At 42.9% G+C, this 22270-nt stretch overlaps 1 protein-coding gene across 5 annotated transcripts in view; it reads left to right on the forward strand.

The window, feature by feature from the left end:
- Positions 1-22270, forward strand: part of LOC139545693 (cytosolic carboxypeptidase 1-like) — a 44096-nt gene that overhangs the window by 2277 nt on the left and 19549 nt on the right. For all 5 annotated transcript variants that reach the window (XM_071353720.1, XM_071353719.1, XM_071353723.1 and 2 more), the window contains exons 3-11: positions 2940-3070; positions 12495-12562; positions 16068-16131; positions 16542-16688; positions 16840-16971; positions 20957-21050; positions 21151-21188; positions 21446-21654; positions 21921-22098. In XM_071353720.1, coding sequence (XP_071209821.1) covers positions 2940-3070; positions 12495-12562; positions 16068-16131; positions 16542-16688; positions 16840-16971; positions 20957-21050; positions 21151-21188; positions 21446-21654; positions 21921-22098 — 1061 coding nt within the window. The remainder of the gene's footprint in view (positions 1-2939; positions 3071-12494; positions 12563-16067; positions 16132-16541; positions 16689-16839; positions 16972-20956; positions 21051-21150; positions 21189-21445; positions 21655-21920; positions 22099-22270) is intronic.

The raw sequence follows: 22270 nt of genomic DNA on the forward strand, positions 1-22270 counted from the left end.
GACACACACACAGTTCTTTCTTTCTGCCAGATGATTGTCTCTCACACACTGCCCCTTGCCCTCATATTATACACTGTAGATTGCTCAATGTCTTGTGACACTGTAAGATCAGTCTAAGGACAGCACAACCACAGGTCATTAAACCAGCCAGGGCCAGTCATGATGCCATCTTGACCCTAGCTATTTTAGGTTCCTCTGTCAAATATTCACTGCTGGGGTCAATAACTGTTTGGGGCCTGTAATAACTAGCCTTTTGTTACTTTAGCATTAGTCTTGCATAGTGTTTGAATTATTTTTGAATTTTGAATCACACTCAGGGGTGTGAATACTTATGTAAATTTGATATTTCTGTATTTGATTATCAATAAATTAGCAAACATTTTTTTAAACATGTTTTCACTTTGCCATTATGGGTCGTTGTGTGTAGATGGGTGAGAAATAAATATATTGAATCAATTTTGAATTCAGGCTGTAACACAAAACAAATGTGGAATAAGGGAAGGGGTATGAATGCTTCCTGAAGGCATTGTACAGTATGTACATGAGATTTCAGTATTTCATTTTCAATAAATTAGCAAACATATTTTTAAAGCATTTTTTCACTTTGTCATTATGCTGTATTGTGTGTAGATGGGTGGGGGGGAAAGTAAATTGAATCAATTTAGAATTCAGGCTGTAACAACAAAATGTGGAATAAGTCTAGGCGTATGAATACTTTCTGAAGGCACTGTATGTGTGTGGAAAACATTTCATCACAAGTAAGACATTTAACTTTAGTTTAGTCCATGTGTAACTCCACTCACTACTTGTAGCTGTATAGTCCGTTGGTTTTCTTGGTCTTGTTTAGCTTAATTTTCCGGTCAGTACTATAGCTAGCTAGCACTCGTTCACCGCACGTGGCTGCTAGCACCGACATGAAAAGGGGCATGAGGGAAGCCCTACAATATTACGTCAATGTTTAAAGTAATCTTTAGACATGTTGTACTTTTCTTAAATGTAGTTTTATAATTGACTAAAGCAAGCAGACAACAAGAAAATTGCATTTGAAAAGGGTGAAGTTTTTGCTGTGAGCCAATGGGGTAAAAATTGTAGTGCATTTTTCCCAAAAATTTAACCATCATTTAGATAGGCAAGTCAGTTAAGAACAAATTCTTATTTACAATGACGGCCAAACCCGGACGATGATGGGCCGCCCTATGTGACTCTCAATCACGGCCGGATGTGATGCAGCCTCAGGTTGTTTTCCCCGCGACGTTCTATCTAATACGAACTGGGACTATTCAACTCAACTAACATGACAAAAAAATACATTCCATTGCATGAGCCACATCATTTAACATAATTTGAATGAACATTCTGCATCACCATGGAAATGATTGCGTCACAATAACAGGGTCGTTATCAATAAAACGTCACAATACGCGTTCGATTGGCAGCTGGGTGGCAAGGGATTGTTAAATACATGTTATAACTATTTGGTTTTAATAATCATCACCTCTTGAAGAGCATATGGCCAAAACTACAAATTTCCGATTATTCCACATTTAGCTCTATCGTCAGAGTTATACAGCAAGGAACTGCTTGCTTTTCATGATCACAAAAGGTGGGAAATTAACCTAACCACTCATACTGGTCAGGTATAGTTCACTTTTTATATCGCTCAAATATCCAATTCATGGTGGCCAATATTGAGAGATCTTGAGGCTACCCTACGTATCTGTAATGACAAAATTGATGTTTACTGATCATGAAAAGCATTCAGTTACTTGTTGTATAACTCTGACGATCGAGCTAAGTGTGCTCAATTGTTTTGCATGGAATAACCCGGAATGTGTAGTTCTGACTATGCTCTTCAAGAGGTGATATTACAACCAAAATAGTTAACATTTTACAGTCCCTTGAAAACGGCACGCAGCGTCAATGATTTTAGCGGAGCTGGGAGTCTCCTTGCCGCCTAGCAGGCAAATCGAACACTTAGCACCTTATTGTGACGTTTTATTGTATCTGAGTGTGTTGTTAGAGTCCAGTGTGTGTGCATTGAGTTAGTGCAAAAAAGGGTCAATACAGGGTCCTGTTGGATCCAGACTCAGACTTTTACCGCAGAAATGGACTCAACTGCACAAAGTCCGGCAGTCCCATCTTCAGTCCGCTGTTTCGCAACAGAAAGCGAAAATAATAATTTCTTATTGGACGAGTCCAGGTAGTCCCCACTTTCTGTCATTTTTCATCCATTTCTTCCTGATTCCTGGGTATATGGTAAATACATTTTTTTCAAACTGTTATGACTTTTATTTTATTTTCATGACATCCATAACTACACGGTTATGCAGTAATTGTGCCAGCCCCAGACCTAATATTTCAATGGCGTAGGCAGCTCAATTTATAGGCTAACTTTTGATAAACTCTGGGCTTGGTAGATTGTTTGACTCTCTTAGTGTGACTGTCTCTGCTGTTTAGTCTAGCTAATATGTCTGTGAGCGTGTAAGTGCATTTGTCTTTTTGTGTTGTTTGAGCAGTATCTCACTCAGTTGCTCTTAGTGTATTTTGGTCTGTTTGTCTCTTTTTTTCCTCTCTCCCTTGGTCTCTCACTGTCTATATAAGGGTATATAAAAGACATTTGGTCTATTTCTACGTTTAGATTCTCTCTGCCATGGCTGTGACCTTTGGCCTCACTGCCCAACATTAGCGTAATATAACCAGAGCATAGTTTTGTTCATTAGGGCGCACTATGGAAAATATTTTAAAATGTTTCACAACAGAAAGGGAAAATAAGCATTTCTTATTGGACGAGTCCAGGTAGTCGCTCCCTGTTTCTGTCCTTTTTTCCCCTCTGTGTGGTGCCTAATGATCACGACCCTGGAGACTATTTGCTTTATGAGAGCATGACCTGATGCCAAGGTATATGTTAAGTATTAAACCTCTTTGTCTCTCTCTCCCAGTGTTCCCAGTAACTCCAGGGTGCTGATGTTGTTGGGCCAGCTGGAGAGGCTGAACAGGGAGGCCATGCTGGCGGACGCTGAAATTGGCAGGCAGATCACTGCCAAAATCCTCCACCTCATCCAGACTCAGGGTGAGAAGAGTACTAGCATATACTGGGTTACACATTGACCATATATTTGCTTGAACCATCCTGGAAAGGCCAATGGGAAAAGAATAGCCTACAGTGCATTCGGAAATTATTCAGACCCCTTGACTTTTTCCACATTTTGTTATGTTACAGCCTTATTCTAAAATGGATTACATAGTTTTTTTTACTCATCAATCTACACACAATAACACATAATGACAAAGCAAAAAATGTTTTTTAGAAATGTTTCCAAATGTATTAAAAATGAACTGTAATATTACATTTACATAAGTATACAGACCCTTTACTCAGTACAATGTTGAAGCACCTTTGGCAGCGATTACAGCCTCAAGTCTTCTTGGGTATGACGCTACAAGCTTGGCACACCTATATTTGGGGAGTTTCTCCCATTCATCTCTACAGATCTTCGCAAGCTCTGTCAGGTTGGATGGGGAGTGTCGCTGCACAGCTATTTTCAGGTCTCTCCAGAGATGTTTGATCGGTGTTCAAGTCTGAGCTCTGGCTGGGCCACTCAAGGCCATTCAGACTTGTCCCGAAGCCACTCCTGCGTTGTCTTGGCTGTGTGCTTAGGGACGTTGTCCTGTTGGAAGGTGAACCTTCCCCCAAGTCTGAGGTCCTTTCTGTACTTTGCTCCGTTCATCTTTCCCTCGATCCTGACTAGTACCAGTCCCTGCCGCTGAAAAACATCCCCACAGCATGATGCTGCCCCCACCATTATTCACCATAGGGATGGTGCCAGGTTTCCTCCAGACGTGATGATTGAACTCTTTGGCCTGAATGCCAATCTTGGTTTCATCAGATCCGAGAATCTTGTTTCTCATGGTCTGAGAGTCCTTTAGGTGCCTTTTGGCAAACTTAAAGTGGGCTGTCATGTGCCTTTTACTGAGGAGTGGCTTCCGTCTGGCCACTCTACCATAAAGGCCTGATTGGTGGAGCGCTGCAGGAAAGTTCTCCCATCTTCACAGAGGAATTCTGGAGCTCTGTCAGAGTGACCATCGGGTTCTTGGTCACCTCCCTGACCAAGGCCCTTCTCCCCTGATTGCTCAGTTTGGCCGGGCGGCCAGCTCTAGGAAGGGTCTTGGTGGTTCCAAACTTCTTCCATTTAAGAATGATGGAGGCCACTGTGTTCTTGGGGACCTTCAATGCTGCAGAAATGTTTTGGTACCCTTCCTCAGATCTGTGCCCCGACACAATCCTGTCTCGGAGCTCTACGGACAATTTCTTGGACCTCATGGCTTGGTTTTTGCTCTGAGGTGCACTGTCAACCGTGGTACCTTTATATAGTCAGGTTTGTGCCTTTCCAAAGGGTCTTAATACTTATGTAAATAAGGTATTTCTGTTTTTTATATTTAATACATTTGCAAAAAATTCTAAAAACCTGTTTTCACTTTGTCATTATTGGATATTGTGTGTAGATGAGAAGAAAAAAATGTATTGTATAAAGTTTTTAGAATAAGGCTATAACGTAACAAAATGTTGAAAATTATACTTTCCCAATGCACTGTATATTATAGCCAGTGTACTGTACATTTTCCGTTAAACACTGAGAATCCAACAAGCGCCTGTGTCTTGTTATAGCTGGGTATAATTTAAGATTTTGGCAAATAAACGGCGGCCTCTAATAAACTCTGGGTCAAAAAAACTATAATAAGCTGCGCATATTTTGCCAGTCTGCTCCGGTGGAATTTCACAGCATCTTTCTTACGCTGAATAATTGCTGGCAATACAGTCTTATCATAGCTGCACCCTATCACATCTGTATCACAGACATCTTACGCATCTCTTTGTTGAGGCGCTTGTGTCTCTGCTCAACATCTCCAGGCTTCTCCTCAAAGAATGTAAGAGTGGAGCTGCGCCACCTTGTGGACTGGCTGCGCCACTCATTTAAGGCCAGGCATCACACCCTAATAGGGTATTTCTTTTGCTCTAGATTGCAGGATATGGCCTCCACCCTTCCCGTACTCAGCAGCACCATCTTGTTTAAAAATCCTGGGGAGAACCCTGATCTCTACCCTCATATAGCATTACCTTCTTTGTGGCTGCATTAATATTTCACCTGCACCAAACCTCTACCTCACCTGTACCGCCAAGCTCCAACAACTGCCTATAACAACACTTCAACATTATGTCTATTCTGCTCCTGGCTGCACATCACCTCAAACCCGTTACAGTATTACTGTCATTACTTTCAGTATTATGCACACATGATTCACTCACTCACCCCTGTTATGCCAGCTGGTGCATATGGCAGCAGCGAAGACTGTCTTGGCCATCTTCTCCTCTGTTATGTACCCCAACTCTAAGGCTGATGTTGTTGGAGCTCCGTCTCTATGCTTTTCTGCCATGTTGTGTTGGGCCTTCCTTCTGGAGACCAGTGGACAGCTCTTCTCTTGGAATGGGGTCTATGTTCTTCCTTCCAATCCAGCTCAAGCGGCATCTTTTGAGTATTGTGTCCGTAGCGTCCTGCTTTGTTTGTCTGAGGAAGGGGTTGTTCGATAGTGTTCGGACAAAAGATGACATTCATGATTATTTGGCGCCAAGTTGTGTGGAGGATGGATGTTTTTTTTTCAGGTTTACTTCAGCAATTTTTCAGTACTCGTAACCATGTAGGCATAGAAGTGTTGTCAGTACACAGCTCTGGTAGGTTTTGAGTTCTCTTTGTGCTATATTTTCTTGACCTCCAGATTTGTTTGAACTTTGTGAAGGTTGTTCGGGCTTTCTTGATCCTAGTGCAGATGTCTATGCGTGTACCCCTACTGTAGGTATAATGCAATGGTGCTCCCTAGGTATGTAAAACTGTGTGTCAAATCCAAGTATTGTTACTTGATTTATTTTGACTGCCTTTGCTGCGTTAATGGGAAAGAGCTGTCTTGCAGTTGCTGCAGTTAACCAGTCCGACTTGCTTCTGTCTCTTTTTTCTTCTTGTACCCTTGTGTGTGTGTGTGTGTGTGTGTGTGTGTGTGTGTGTGTGTGTGTGTGTGTGTGTGTGTGTGTGTGTGTGTGTGTGTGTGTGTGTGTGTTAAAACCGCCAGATCATCGGCAAAGTCAAGGTCTTTTAGAGTTTAATACAAGGTCCATCGTATTTCGGGCCGGGAACCTCACAATACAATATTATCATGATACTTAGGTGTAATGCGATTCTATATGTATCACGATCAGTGGTGGAAAAGGGCCTGAATTGTCATAGTTGAGTAGAAGTAAAGACACGCTACCCAAATATAAAAAATGACTCCAGTAAAAGTGAGACCCAGTAAAATACTACTACTACTTGAGTGAAAGTTTTAAAGTATTTGGTTTTAAATGTACTTTGTACAGTGGTGGAAAAACAACTCAATTGTCATACTTGAGTAAAATGTAAAAGCAAATGCTATACATCAAATTCCTTATATTAAGCAGACACGACGGCACGATTTTCTTGTTTTTTAAATTTACGGACAGCCATGGGCACACTCCAACACTCAGACATAATTTAAAAACACAGTATTTGTGTTTAGTGAGTCCGCCAGACCAGAGGCAGTAGGGATGACAACATGTTCTATTGATGGTGCGTGAATTGGACCATAATGCTGTCCTGCCTGAGCATTCAAAATGTAACAAGTACTTTTGGGTGTCAGGGGAAATATATGGGAGTAAATGGTACATATTTTCTTTTGGAATGTAGTGGAGTAAAAGTAGTCAAAAATAGAAATAGTAAGTACAGATACCCCCAAAAAAAACGACCTAAAGGAAAGTTTCACCCATTTTGAATGTTATATTGTTTTTGTGCATCTCTGACTGATGTTCTATTGATTCTTGGGGTGTTTTCATGTGTATCTGAACTATTCACCGTTAAAGCAGGCAGAAATACAGCTGGTATGAGGACTTTTGCATCATACCGGTTCTGTTTCTGCCTGCTTGAACGGCAATAGCTCAGCTGCACATGAAATTACCCCCGGGAATCGATAGAACATCACTCAGAGATCTACAAAATAACATTCAAAATGGGTGAATCTTTCCTTTTAAGTAGAACTTCAAAGTATTTTTTTGTTATGTTACACTACTGATTTACAATTCTGTATGTATTGCGATTCTATACTGCGTTTTTATTGCGATTCGATGTTCCAAACATATTGCTCACTGTCTGCTGCAGAAACGAGAGGACATGAGAAAACGATTTTTGATCAGTCATGGAAATTAAAGTGCTGAAACATGTTTTCTCACCAAATGGAAACAAGTGAACTGGACATCAACATTGATTGACGAGCACGTCAAGATCAGCATTCAGACACAAACATATTGGTTTGTCACGCCAAGCTTCAGATTGCTGATCTGAGCTAGATAAGTAACTAACTTGGCTAGGTCGTTCTTCATTCTAAGCTCATAGCCTGTTAGCAAAACTTGTCTTTTAGCCCGTAGCTCAATTTTACTTTACACCAGGTTTTTTTCATTTATTTCATGGGCAGGACATACTTTCCAATGTCTGATATTGGCAGTAGAGGTCATTGATCTGCTCTTTTGGATTCATTAGAGATCATCACATTATACATTTATTTGGTTGTTGCTCAAATAGGTTTTCACCCACAAACACAGTATGTTTTTATAATGGAAATCCAGTCTTCTAGAGAGGAAATGCTGTCTCAAAGCAGTAGTGCGGGCTGAAATGTGAGCGAACTCACTCACGTCCCTCTTGCAGAGATATAATCTCTACGGTCCTCCTAAACCCTGCACTCACGGCACACTACAGCTGTAATCGTGCTCCGGCCACAGTCAGCCTCACTTGGGAGACGTCCACACAGTCATCATATACAGTCCCCGATAGGAGAGAGGGAGGAAGAGAATAATGACTGCTGCAGTATCAGACGCACGGACGCAACAGGGCAACTGCCTCCTCTGTCTTTCTCTCCGCGCCTGGGCCTCGTGCTTGCTGTCTGTATAGGAGGGCACCTGTCCGGAACACAGCCTGGTCTGCCCCGTCCGTCTGTCTGTCTGGGCTGCGTGAATGCTGAGTAGGTGGAGTGAAGAGGGGAGGCTGGGTAGGGTAGTAACCTTCTAGGACTGGTCACACGTCACAGTGCCTTAGAGTGCAGGGGGAGGTGCTACGAGCTGTGTCCTGGCCTGGTGGTTGGGCTTGGGGGCGATTAGCATCAGTGTACTCCAGGCTGTATGGGGGATCCTTGAAAAAGAAAAAGGAGAGCCGCCCTCTAGGAGCTCAGATGCAATAATTGAATAACCTAATAACCAGCGTTTCCACAGTCAAGCTGTCTTCATCAGGGTACAATGACAAACACTGCAGGTCACTAGTTTATATAGTTTCAAAGGACACACACAGGTGTCTGTAATCATGGCCGGGTGTGGCTTGATATCATTGGTTCATTTACAGATATAAATAGAACATATGAAAAAAATATGAATGAATAGTATACGATCATAGATACAATTTGTCTACATAGTCTCAAAGTCTACGTTGAGACTGAAGGGAGCTAGAGTCTTTAAATTAAAGATCCAGGCAGCCTCTCGTTTTAACAATAAATTGTCAAGGTCACCCCCTCTCCTAGGGAGGGTGACGTGTTCGATGCCGATATAACGTAGGGACGAAATAGTGGTTTGCTTCCAAAAAGTGGGCCTCAACTGGTTACGTCGAGTTTTTGCACCTAATTGTGCTACGATGCTCAGAGATTCGTACTTTTAGTTCACGCTTCGTTTTACCCACAATTTAAAAAAATAAATAACTGCCTTAGTGGAGCGCGTGACAACACCTTTGATTGGGATCTGTTTACCTGTATGGGAGTGTTTGAAGGATCTACATTTGTAAGTGCCATTGCATTGAGCACATCCATTACACTTGTAGTTTCCGTCCAGTAGAGGTGTAAATAGACGGTGTGCGGGGGTATTTTGGGGTGGTAAATCAGAGTTTACCAATTGATCTCTGAGATTTCTGCAGCGAGAATACGACCAAAGGAGCTTCCGAAAACACATTACTGTCATCGGATCTTAGGATGTGCCAATGTTTGTGAACGATTCCCTTAATTTGTTCCGAGCACTTTGAATAGCGGGTAGTAAGAATGCAGGAATGCTTCTTTTTGCGAGACTGTCCTTGACTGTTGATTTTGACCCCCCCACACCAGATGCGATCTGTACTCGCAGATTGAAACTCTGAACCAATTATATTAATTTGTAGGACAGATTGAAAAGCATGAAATGTTTATGGCAATTTAGCTAGCTAGCTTGCTGTTGCTAGCTAATTTGTCCTGGGATATAAACATTGGGTTGTTCTTTTACCTGAAATGCACAAGGTACTCTACTCCAACAATTAATCCACAGATAAAACGGTCAACCGAGTTTTTCTATTAATCGCTCCTCCTTCAGGCTTCTTCTTCTTTGGACTTTATATAGCAGTTGGCAACAAACTGGACTGGAGTGTGAACCTCAGTTCATCTTTCAATCACTCACGTGGGTATATGCACCTAAAAACCAACGAGGAGATGGGAGAGGCAGGACTTGCAGTCCATCGAGCTTCACAAATAGAACCAAGTTCTATTTTAGCGGCTGGCCATGCAGAGGCTTGCGAGCAGTGTGGGTGCAATGATTGAATAACATGTATGTCAGGTCAGCATGTTAGGGTCAGGTTGCAGAAGAAAATGGTCCATGGCTTCAATACCGCCCTCGTGAGGAACATTCGTGTATAACGACTCAACATCAAAAGTAACTAACAAAGTATTCTCAGGGAGAGGATCAAGAGATTCAGTATTAGAGACCATACTTCTGCTGTCCTTTACAAAGGACGGGAGCTGTTCTGCGAGTGATCTAATAAGAGTCAACGAAAGTCGATAAAGGGGCCGTTACTCCATCAATGCCCGCTACAATAGGGCACCCAGGAGGTTTTATAACATTCTTGTGTAATTTCGGCAAAGTATAGAAAGTGACAATTTTAGGGTGTTGGAATAGCCCAAAAATATATATATTTTTTTTTTTGGGGGGGGGGGTGATTTGACCAGAACTTAAATACCCACCTAGGATAGTAAAGATAGTGTTCTGAAATTGGGAAGTGGGGTCACTTCTGAGTTTCTTTTTAGAAAGTGTTGTCAAGCAGTTGTCTGACACTCATTTACATACTGGGTGACGAGGAAGAGTACTACTGTACTGCAGCGCCATGCAGCAACTGTAGTGCAGATCTACTACAGGTAGCTACTACTTTGAGCGGTTTGTGAAGTTACTGTCTAAAGGAACAAAGGTTTCTCTGGACTCTGTATATCCCGTTCTGACAAAACTAAAACCGCTACTCTACAAATAAAATAAAGTTGCCAAAAGTTGAACTGGTTTCTGAAGACAGTGTTTACGGTTCACCTTGCCAGACAATAAAAGTAAATAAATAGTGTAAAGCCCACTTTAGAATACCTCAATAACCAATAAAAATCCTTGTATTGAGTAGTGCTTGTGTAGATAACACAACATGGATACCATAATACTGGGTGGTAGTTGCCCTTAAACACAGGCCCGCGAGCAACTGCGGCCACTCATGAGTTCAGATTTTGAACATAACAGTATGCCAGTGGAAGGGAGAACAGTACTAGGTGACCCAACTGTGGTTTGTGACTACTATCATTTCCCATTGTAGCCAATTCAATTGCAGTCATTCTGTTACAGATTTTTTTTTTTACATTCTGTTATGGAATGACACGTTTTAAAAGACTTAAATCATAAACAAAATTGTTATCAGTAAAAACAATTACATAATTGGTAGGTCTACCTTGTTACTTCTGTGAACTTTCATTATCCTCCCTCATGAATGAGAGAAATGAGAAAATATCTTCAATATAAGTGTTTTTGTAACAGAATGGCAAGACAATATTTCTTAAACTTACAGAAGGCATATCATTTCTGCAACATTCAATATAAATGTTGATATTAGTTGGCAAGGATCTTAACTTCAACTTTATTGTGTTTTGATGCATTTGTAATACCTTTTTGAATACTTTTTCTGGTAGATGTTTTCTAAGACCCCTTTTCCATCTGTTTGACCAGAAATCAAAGCATTTTCTTATTCCAAATTTTAGGATGAAAATGGTTGAAAAATGTATATATGCCTTAATTTCTCAAACCATATAGACTCTTACCTTTCATTTGACAGGCTCCTATGAACTTCACATGCTGGTGCTCATGGGTCCTTTTACATGGAAATGACCAAACTTATGTTTTGGTTTTTTGAGGGTCAACGGTCAGCTATTGTTTTGTTCTCTAGGAGCTTTGAAAAGTCTGGTACGATAGAAATGTTTTTAGAGTTCACTTTTCGCACAGCCACTGAGAGTTGAGTTGAGCGTTTCAACTCGCTAGCTGTTCCAGTGCTGAAACCGGATTTTTGCAAAGTGTGTTTTATTTATGAGCCTATAAATGTTTCACACATTCCATTTCCATATTCCCATTCATCCTGGTGTTCATTAGGTCTGCTCAATCAAACACTCCATCAGACCTCTACTGGCCTGGGTGTTGTGGCTAGCTTCCACAACAGCAATATGTCTCTATTTCATGGGATATGAGCTGCCCTGAGTGCTGCTGACTGAGTTATATTTTGTTTGCTTTCCTGGACTTTGTGTTATTTCTGTTCGTTTCTACTAGGGCCCTCAAATCTCAACTCTGGCCCTCTAAGCCAGTTCCACTGCATGTTTTCGTTGTTCCCCTCTCATCAGGAACCGATTTAGATCTAGGACACCAGGTGGGTGCAATTAATGAAAAGTTAAAACAAAAAAACAGCAGGATCCGGACCTCGTTGAGTTGGTTGAGTTTTTAGTGCTCTTTTTGTGCGCGTGTGTAAGAGAGATTGATGTGTCAATTTTCTGTAATGGGCAAGTCTCCTTGGTGTTTTTATTAATTGCTGAGGAGCTGTCGCGGGAAGTTTGCGGGGGTTTTGTGTCCATCCATGTGGTAAGACTGTTTCAGAGAGAACCTGTGGCAGGCAGTGGCGTATTTTTGACTTCAACGTATCGTTGGGGAGGAACATTTTGCCTCTTTCTAATAATTGGGAAATATATCCGCCCTGTCCCTCCTGTAAATTACGCCCCTGAGGAAACGAGGGGTAGTAATGGGGGTTGGGGTCAGACTGAGAGAGGGGCAGAGCCCTCTTTCTCAAAGAGAGGAGTATGTTTCACTCTTCTACAGCAGCAGCAAATGGATTTCACAATTTCTGTAAATGGAGAGCTGCAGGGCTCATGTTTTGAAACGTTTAATGTACTGTACATGCTATTTATATTTGCTTATACAGTACTCACTTTCAAATCAGAATTCTGCTATTTGGTTAAGAAATAGCATGGTAAAAATGACAACAATATGATGACCTTATAACTAGGCTAGTCATTACTTGTGCTATAGTAGCCTATTAACACTAACATAGCGAAGGGAAACGTAATGTAACTTAAGTCCCTCTGTGTTTCAGAGAAGACACGGAAGGAGATCATGTCCAAGGGCTCCAGTGGCATGGAGGTCATCCTGGCGACCTTAGAGGTGAGTTCACATCCCGTTCCACTATGGTGTTAATATAGTCCCAGAAATCCAGCACACATGCCACTTGGGTTGCGTTTACACAGGCAGCCTAATTCTGAACTGTTGGTCTTTTGACCAATCAGATCAGCTCTTTTGCCAATAATTAGGCAAAACATCAGAATTGGGCTGCCTGTGTAAATGAAGCCTTAGGGCAATTTTTTTGTGCACTACTTTAACGCCACATTCCACTACTGCTACTGTACAATACCACGACATCATAAGCAGAGGGCGTAAGGAGACCAACACATTAATGAAAAGGAATATCGTTGAGTAGCCATTTCACATTATCTGTGCCGACCCAAACCAAACGGAGCTGGCTCTGATATTTTTAGCAGGGTTCCAGCAACTGTGGTGGATGTGTAACCAGGCTGGAACAGTACGGTACGCTCGGCTCTGCTCGGCTCAGTAGTGTGGAAATGGTACAACTCACTTATAACAAGTACTATCGACGTCATGGTGTCCTAAAAGTAACGGAAGTAATAGTCTTCCCCGAGATGCAGTTTACATGGCACACACTTGGTTTCGGCAATGGCTTTTACATCTCGCCATCTCGTTACTCTCCCCATGTACTTATAAACCATTTGATGACCGATCAATCGCTTGCCTCGAAGCGAATAGAAGGCATTTAGCTTGTCTGGTAGGCTCGTGTCACTGGGCAGCTCGTGGCTGGGTTTCCCCTTTGTATCCGTGATAGTTTGCAAGCCCTGCCAAAATCCGACGAGCTTCAGAGCCGGTGTAGTAGCATTCGATCTTAGTCCTGTATTGACGCTAGTTCCTGTTTGATTGTTCGTCCGAGGGCGTAGGGGGATTTCTTATAAGCGTCCGGGTTAGTGTCCCGCTCCTTGGAAGCTCTAGCCTTTAGCTCAATGCAGATGTTGTCTGTAATCCAGTGGTCACCAACCTTTTCTGAGTCAAGATCACTTTCTGAGTCAAAATGCAGACCGAGGGCTTAAAAAACGTAAGCCTATGCAACATTAACCAATTAAAAACACTTTTGTAGCAACGAGGTTTGTGCAGTAGGTTGTAAGCCCAATACATTATCACTACATATTGGCTATACTTGAATTGCCCAGCCAATGTTGTTCTTCTCAGACCATTTTGAAATTACATTTCTACATTTTAGGTATATGATCACACTGGTAATATATAATTTGTTGTATTACTTGTGAGAAACAGCTGAGTGAGCATTTCCTTTTTTTTTTTTTCTGGACTGGTGGCCTGCATCTGATGTTCAGTCTGAGGGGAGGGAGGGAGCATCGGTGAGGCTGCCTCTTACCCAACTCACCGTCCCTCTTTCCCTCCCTCCGCTGAGAAAAGGGGACACAGTCTTCCAGCTGATGGCGAAACACTGCATTATTTCTACCTCGTTTCTGCCTCATGCACCAATTCATGTTGTTACTCCTATGACCAGAGAAAGTGAAATATTCCTCGATATTAAAAAGACACAAGCCGCTAATAATAACAATGCAAGCTTATCGAAACACTTTTCTATACTCATTCATTGCAGCTGCGGTGCTGGTTGTACCGTGAGTGGAGGGATAACACGCATGGCTTATAAAAAAGTGTTGACAGTGATGAATAACAACATGAACTTACTCATAAAAACAGCAGCTTTTTGCTGATTCGTTGAGTCTCTCTACTCATGATTTTAAAAGTTTTGCAATCTTATATTATCAACTTTCCTGTGTGTTTGAGGCTTCTTTTCACAGTCTATGGCGTGAGGAAACAGTGCAGACACGTTGATCTGAGCAATCTGATTGGCCAGCGGTAGGCCTATAAGTGTACTTGATTGGCTACCTGACAGGCCCAGAGAGCAAGAGTTCTACCTTCAAAATGGGAACACATTGCCTTCCTGGCGCCAAGGATGCTGAATCAAGTGCACCTACCACGAACAGCGCAAATCAATAAAAACAATTGGAATGCAAGGCTTTTTCGTTGTTTTTTTTGCAGAAATGTTTGGTGATCAACTAGGAATGCCTTGGAGATCAACCAGTCGATCGCGATTGACCGGTTGGTGTCCACAGCTGTAATCCATTGGTTCTGGTTGGGATATGTACGTACGGTCGCTGTGGGGACGTCGTCGTCGATGCATGCACTTATTAATGAAGCCGATGACTGTGGTAAACTCCTCAATGCCATCGGATGAATCCCGGAACGTTTTCCAGTCGTGCTAGCAAAACAGACCTGTAGCTTAGCATGCGCTTCATCGGTCCACTTCTGAAATGAGCGTGTCACTGATACTTCCTGTTTGATTTTTTGCTTGTAAGCAGAAATCAGGAAGATGGAGTTATGGTCAGATTTTCCTAATGGATGACGAGGGAGAGCTTTGTATGCATCTCTGTGTGTGGAGTAAAGGTGATCTGGATTCCTCCCCCTCTAGTTGCACAGGTAGCATGCTGGTAGAAATTTGGTCAAACGGATTTCAGTTTTCCTGCATTAAAATCAATGTGCATGAATGGCTGTTTGTTTGTCTTAGGGTTGCAAAAGAGGGAATATTACTGGTAACTTTCAAAGTTTACCAGTATACCAGAATTTTGGTAACTTTCAAGGATTTTATGGAATTTATCACATGACATATAGTGGCCTTTTTGGGTACTTCACATGATCATGTGTCTGTAATTCTCTGGCCCTCTGTATGGCCCTATCACATGTAAAATATAATGACAAAGCTGTAAAGCATAATCCTAAATATAACCCATCAACTTAGTGTTTATAATGAGGGTTTCGGCATGAAATACTCTTTCTATTTTTACACACTTTTAATTGTTTTATATGTCTTTGTTGTAAAAGAGGGTTTCCCAAAAACGCATCTTGGTTTTTGCCCTAGCACTACACAACTGATTCAAATAATCAACTAATATTCAAGCTTTGATCATTTGAATCAGCTGTGTAGTGTTAGGGCAAAAAAAAAACAGGACCGAGTTGGGGAAACACTGTTGTAAATGCTTTGCCACCAAACTGGTGGCAGTTATCAAAAAGAAGATTTGCGGAGTTAATAAAAAATAATGCCATTGTTGATTAGATGCTTTTTTATCATTAACAAGGTTATTTTCTTTAAAACCATATGGTCTATTCACTAGAAACTCAAGGACAATATGGACACAGATATAAAGAAAATATACTTTATATGAATACATTTTCTAAAAGTTAAAGTATAAATTACCAAAGTTACCATAGATTACCTGTGGTCCTCTGTAGCTCAATTGGGAGAGCATTGCGCTTGCAATGCCAGGATTGTGGATTCGATTCCTGGGACCACCCGTATGTAAAATGTATGCACGCACGACAGTATGTCGCTTTGGATAAAATCATCTGTTAAATGGCATATATTATTATTATAATTACCAAAGTTGCCGGTAGTTTAGCAGCCCTAGTCTGTCTATGTGTGTGCACACGTATAAATGTGTTTGTCATTGCTCACATGTTATTTTGTGTTGGTAATATCCATGCTCTCTGTTTTTGGTAGAACACACAGGATCTGCAAACTATCCTGAACATTCTGTACATTCTGAATGAGCTGTTAACTGTGGGTAAGTGGTATCCGCTCTGTACTTGGATAATGGGAACTAACGGTTTCCTGTTTGACAGTGTCTTGCTCTCTGATTTGATGAGTGTCAGATTGTCTTGGGTGGAAACAGTGCTTTGATTGGGTAGATGGTGTGACTGAAGTTGTGGTTTGTTAGGCTGTGTTTACACAGGCAGCCCAATTCTGATATTTTTCGACCAATCAGGTCTGCTCTGAAAAATACCTGATGTGAAAAGATCGAATGTGATTGGTCAGAAGACCAATTAGTGGAAGAAAATATCAGAATTGGGCTGCCAGTGTAAAACGATTGAATCGGTGAGTCGGGATTGACGATTGACTTGTGGAAACTGAGATGGTTATTTGTAAATTTGTGGAAGCTGTGTTAATGATAGGTGTGTGTGTGTGTGTTCCCAGGTGGGGGGCGCAGGGTTGGTGTGTTTGTGTCCAAGGGTGGCACAGGCATCCTGCTGCAGCTAGTCCTCAGTGGCAGTAAAGAGTCTCCCCCCAGCGAGGAACTCATGCTGCAGCTCCACTCACTCCTGGCCAAGGTTGGACCAAAAGGTACCACATACACACACACTGTGTGGGTACTCTACCGCTGTAACAAGAGACCTAACATAGTCATTTAAACTTCTACCATAAACCATAATCCCTACCACAAACAGACCAATTCTAACACGCACACTCCCTCCATCTCTCTTTCTTTCTTCAGACAGGAAGTTTGGTGTGAAAGCCCGTCTAAACGGAGCTCTGAACGTCACTGTGAACCTGCTCAAACAGAACCTGCAGAACCACAAGCTGCTGCTGCCCTGCCTGCAGGTCCTACGGGTCTACTCCTCCAACTGTAAGTCTGACCCACACTTACTGGACTGACCCTACATTACAGTAGGAACCAGCAGTCTGACTGACAGTTACTAACTTAAACTACTGTAGCCATAGGAAACAAATCTGACAGACAATTACTAACCTAGCCTGTTGCCATGGGCAGGGTTCTCCGCAAAGAATGTAAGAGAAGCACGTCATGTACTGGCTGCCCCACTAATATACTGAACAAAAATATGAACGCAACATGTGACAATTTCAAATATTTTACTGAGTTGCAGTTCATATTAGGAAATCAGTCAATTTAAATCAATTCATTAGGCTCTAATCTATTGATTTCACATGACTGGGAATACAGATATGCATCTGTTGGTCACAGATACAGTTGAAGTCAGAAGTTTACATACACCTTAGCCAAATACATTTAAACTCAGTTTTTCACAATTCCTGACATTAAATCCTAATAAAAATTCCGTCTTAAGTCAGTTAGGATCACCACTTTATTTTAAGAATGTGAAATGTCAAAATAATAGTAGAGAGAATGATTTATTTCAGCTTTTATTTCTTTCATCACATTCCCAGTGGGTCAGAAGTTTACCTAAACTCAATTAGTTTTTGGTAGCATTGCCTTTAAATTGTTTAACTTGGGTCAAACGTTTCGGGTAGACTTCCACAAGCTTCCCACAATAAGTTGGGTGAATTTTGGCCCGTTCCTCCTGATAGAGCTGGTGTAACTGAGTCAGGTTTGTAGGCCTCCTTGCTCGCACACGCTTTTTCAGTTCTGCCCACAAATTTTCTATAGGATTGAGGTCAGGGCTTTGTGCTGACCACTCCAATACCTTGACTTTGTTGTCCTTAAGCCATTTTGCCACAACTTTGGAAGAATGCTTGGGGTCATTGTCCATTTGGAAGACCGATTTGCGACCAAGCTTTAACTTCCTGACTGATGTCTTGAAATGTTGCTTCAATATATCCATATAATTGTTCTTCCTCTTGATGCCATCTATTTTGTGAAGTGCAACAGTCCCTCCTACAGCAAAGCACCCCCACAACATGATGCTGCCACCCACGTGCTTCACGGTTGGGATGGTGTTCTTCGGCTTGCAAGCCTCCCCCTTTTTCCTCCAAACATATCGATGGTCATTATGGCCAAACAGTTCTATTTTTGTTTCATCAGACCAGAGGACATTTCTCCAAAAAGTACGATCTTTGACCCCATGTGCAGTTGCAAACCATAGTCTGGCTTTTTTTATGGCCATCTTGGAGCAGTGGCCTCTTCCTTGCTGAGCGGCCTTTCAGGTAAATGTCGATATAGGACTCATTTTACTGTGGATATAGATACTTTTGTACCTCCAGCATCTTCACATGGTCCTTTGCTGTTGTTCTTGGATTGATTTACACTTTTCGTACCAAAGTACGTTCATCTCCAGGAGACAGAACGCGTCTCCTTCCTGAGCGGTATGACTGCTGCGTGATCCCATGGTGTTTATACTTGCGTACTATTGTTTGTACGTGGTACCTTCAGGTGTTTGGAAATTGCTCCCAGGGATGAACCAGGTCTTGGCTGATTTCTTGTGATTTTCCCATGATGTCAAGCAAAGAGGCACTGAGTTTGAAGGTATCCCTTGAAATACATCCACAGTTACACCACCAATTGACTCAAATGATGTCAATTAGCCTATCAGAAGCTTCTAAAGCCATGACATAATTTTCTGGAATTTTCCAAGCTGTTTAAAGGCACAGTCAACTTAGTGTATGTAAACTTCTGACCCACCGGAATTGTGATACAGTGAATTATAAGTGAAATAATCTGTTTGTAAGCAATTGTTGAAAAAATGACTTGTGTCATGCACAAAGTAGATGTCCTAACCAACTTGCCAAAACTATAGTTTGTTAACAAGAAATGTGTGGAGTGTTTGAAAAACGAGTTTTAATGACTCCAACCTAAGTGTATATAAACTTCCGACTTCAACTGTACCTTAAAGAAAAAGTTTGGGTGTGGATCAGAAAACCAGTCAGTATCTGGTGTGACCACCAATTGCCTCATGCAGCTCCGACACATCTCCTTCGCATAGAGTTGAGCAGGCTGTTGACTGTGGCCTGTGGAATGTTGTTTCACTCCTCTTCAATGGCTGTGCAAAGTTGCTGGATATTGGTGGGAGCTGTCGTACTCGTTGATCCAGAGCATCCCAAACATGCTCAATGAGTGGAAACGTCTAGGAGAAACAACGGCTCAGACGCAAAGTGGTAGGCCACACAAGCTCACAGAACGGGACAGCTGAGTGCTGAAGCGTGTAAAAATCGTCTCTCCTCATTTGTAACACTCGCTACCGAGTTCCAAACTGCCTCTGGAAGCAACGTCAGCACAATATCTGTTTGTCGGGAGCTTCATGAAGTGGTTTTCTATGGTCAAGCAGCTGCACACAAGATCTTGATTACTCAAGATCACCATGCACAATGCCAAGTGTCAGCTAGAGTGGCGTAAAGCTCACCACCGTTGGACTCTGGAGCAGTGGAAACGTGTTTCTCTGGCATGATGAATCACGGTTCACCATCTGGCTGTCCGACGGATGAATCTGGGATTGGCGGATGCCAAGAGAACGCTACCTGCCCCAATGCGTAGTGCCAACGGTAAAGTTTGGTGGAGGAGGAATATTGGTCTGGGGCTATTTATAATGGTTCGGACTAGGCCCCTTAGTTCCAGTAAAGGGAAATCTGAACGCTACAGCATACAATGACATTGTAGACGATTCTGTGCTTCCAACTTTGTGGCAACCGTTTCGGGGAAGGCCCTTTTCTTGTTTCAGCATGACAATACCCCCGTGCACAAAGCGAGGTCCATACAGAAATGGTTTGTCGAGATCGGTGTGGAAGAACTTGACTGGCTTGCACAGAGCCCTGACCTCAAACCCATCGGGCACCTTTGGGATGAATTGGAACGCCGACTGCGAGCAAGGCCTAATCGCCCAACATCTGTACCCAACCTTACAAATGTGCTTGTGACTGAATGGAAGCACGTCCCAGCAGCAATGTTCCAGCATCTAGTGGAAAGCCTTCACAGAGGCTGTTATAGCAGCAAAGGGGGGACCAACTCCATATTAATGCCCATGATTTTGGAATGAGATGTTTGACGAGCAATTGTCCACATACTTTTGGTCATGTAGTGTGTGTGTGTGTATTTCCTTTTCATTTATATATGTCCTTTATATACACTGCTCAAAAAAATAAAGGGAACACTTAAACAACACAATGTAACTCCAAGTCAATCACACTTCTGTGAAATCAAACTGTCCACGTAGGAAGCAACACTGATTGACAATACATTTCACATGCTGTTGTGCAAATGGAATAGACAAAAGGTGGAAATTATAGGTAATTAGCCAGACACCCCCAATAAAGGAGTGATTCTGCAGGTGGTGACCACAGACCACTTCTCAGTTCCTATGCTTCCTGGCTGATGTTTTGGTCACTTTTGAATGCTGGCGGTGCTCTCACTCTAGTGGTAGCATGAGACGGAGTCTACAACCCACACAAGTGGCTCAGGTAGTGCAGCTCATCCAGGATGGCACATCAATGCGAGCTGTGGCAAGAAAGTTTGCTGTGTCTGTCAGCGTAGTGTCCAGAGCATGGAGGCGCTACCAGGAGACAGGCCAGTACATCAGGAGACGTGGAGGAGGCCGTAGGAGGGCAACAACCCAGCAGCAGGACCGCTACCTCCGCCTTTGTGCAAGGAGGAGTAGGAGGAGCACTGCCAGAGCCCTGCAAAATGACCTCCAGCAGGCCACAAATGTGCATATATATATAAAAGAGGCAATCTTTGGCACTAGATTGCGGGAAATGTCAGTTACAGGTGTTAAAAAACGCAACAATCTCTAAATCCAAAGGGGGGCACTGCTTAGTGTTGCCATAGGAACCATAAATCTGACTGACAGTTACTAACCTACTGTAGCCAACTCCTATATGATGTTATTGTTGAGGGCACTGAGGTTCAGTTTGTTTGTCTTCAGCTGTGAATGCTGTGTCCCTGGGGAAGAATGGAGTGCTGGAGCTCATGTTCAAAATCATCGGACCCTACAGCAAAAAGAACACCAGTCTGCTGAAGTAAGTGTGTGTGTGTGTGTGTGTGTGTGTGTGTGTGTGGGTGTGTGGGTGTGGGTGGGCTGTTTTTGACCCCTTTCTCTGGATGTCTTTTACTTAACAGAGTATCCCTGGACACACTGGGGGCCTTGCTCAAATCCAGTAAGTACTTTTTTTTCCATGCTCTCTGTCTGCAGTGTCTAAGGACAATGTCATGGTTTTTCAGTAACAGTGCTATTGTCTGTGCCGATTTACCAACCAGTGTGTCCTTCCCTCCCTCCCCCGCTCGCTCGCTTGCTCACTCTATCCATCCCTTCATCCTTCCCTTCCTCTCTCCATCACCCTGCCAATCCCTCTTTCTCCCTCCTCGCCATCCATCCCGCCCTCCCTCTCTGTCCATCCATCCCTCCCTCCCTCAGAGACGAATGCCCGGCGGGCGGTGGACCGGGCCCATGTGCCCGTCCTGCTGTACATCTACCAGGACTGGCACCGCAACGACACGCGCCACCGCCACATGTTGATCCGCAAGGGCGTCCTGGGCTGCCTGAAGAACATCACCAACATCAAGCTGGGCCGCAAGGCCTTTATCGACGCAGACGGGATGAGGATCCTCTACAACACCTCCACTGTGAGTACGGTGACAAAACTCCCCAAAAGTTGTGCCGGAGTCTGGTGTAGCGGTCTGAGTTTGCGACTCTGGACCACATACTCCTGGCGACGGGGGTTCGAGCCCCCCCCCTCTGTCTATGCACCTAGCCTTAACCCCAACTCTCTCTTCACAACACCCTCACCTCGAGTCTCACCTTTTACATTTACACCAACACTGATGGTAAATAATGAATCTGATGACGGTGAGGATGACGATCAGTAGTAATGATGGTGATGTGTTGTTAGGAGTGCCTTCCGGTTAGGACTCTGGACCCTCTGATCAACACCTCCAGCCTTATCATGAGGAAGTGCTTCCCCAAGAACCGCCTCCCTCTGCCCACTATCAAGAGTGTCTTCCACCACCAGCTGCCCCACGTACCGGCAGGAGGGCCCGTCGCTCAGCTCTACAACCAGCCCCTGGGGGGTGAGGCTCACACGCATACTATACTCACAATGCTTGCGAGCCACTTAGATCACCCCAATGGTCATTGCACACAGTTTACTCACACGCTCCACCACAGATGTCCCTTTCAGGAAGACCCATATACCAGTTCTACACCAAAGCCCCCATAGGGTAAGACTTGTCACAATAAGTA

This window comes from Salvelinus alpinus, chromosome 19, assembly GCF_045679555.1.
Source record: "Salvelinus alpinus chromosome 19, SLU_Salpinus.1, whole genome shotgun sequence".
NCBI classification, from domain to species: Eukaryota; Metazoa; Chordata; class Actinopteri; order Salmoniformes; family Salmonidae; genus Salvelinus; species Salvelinus alpinus.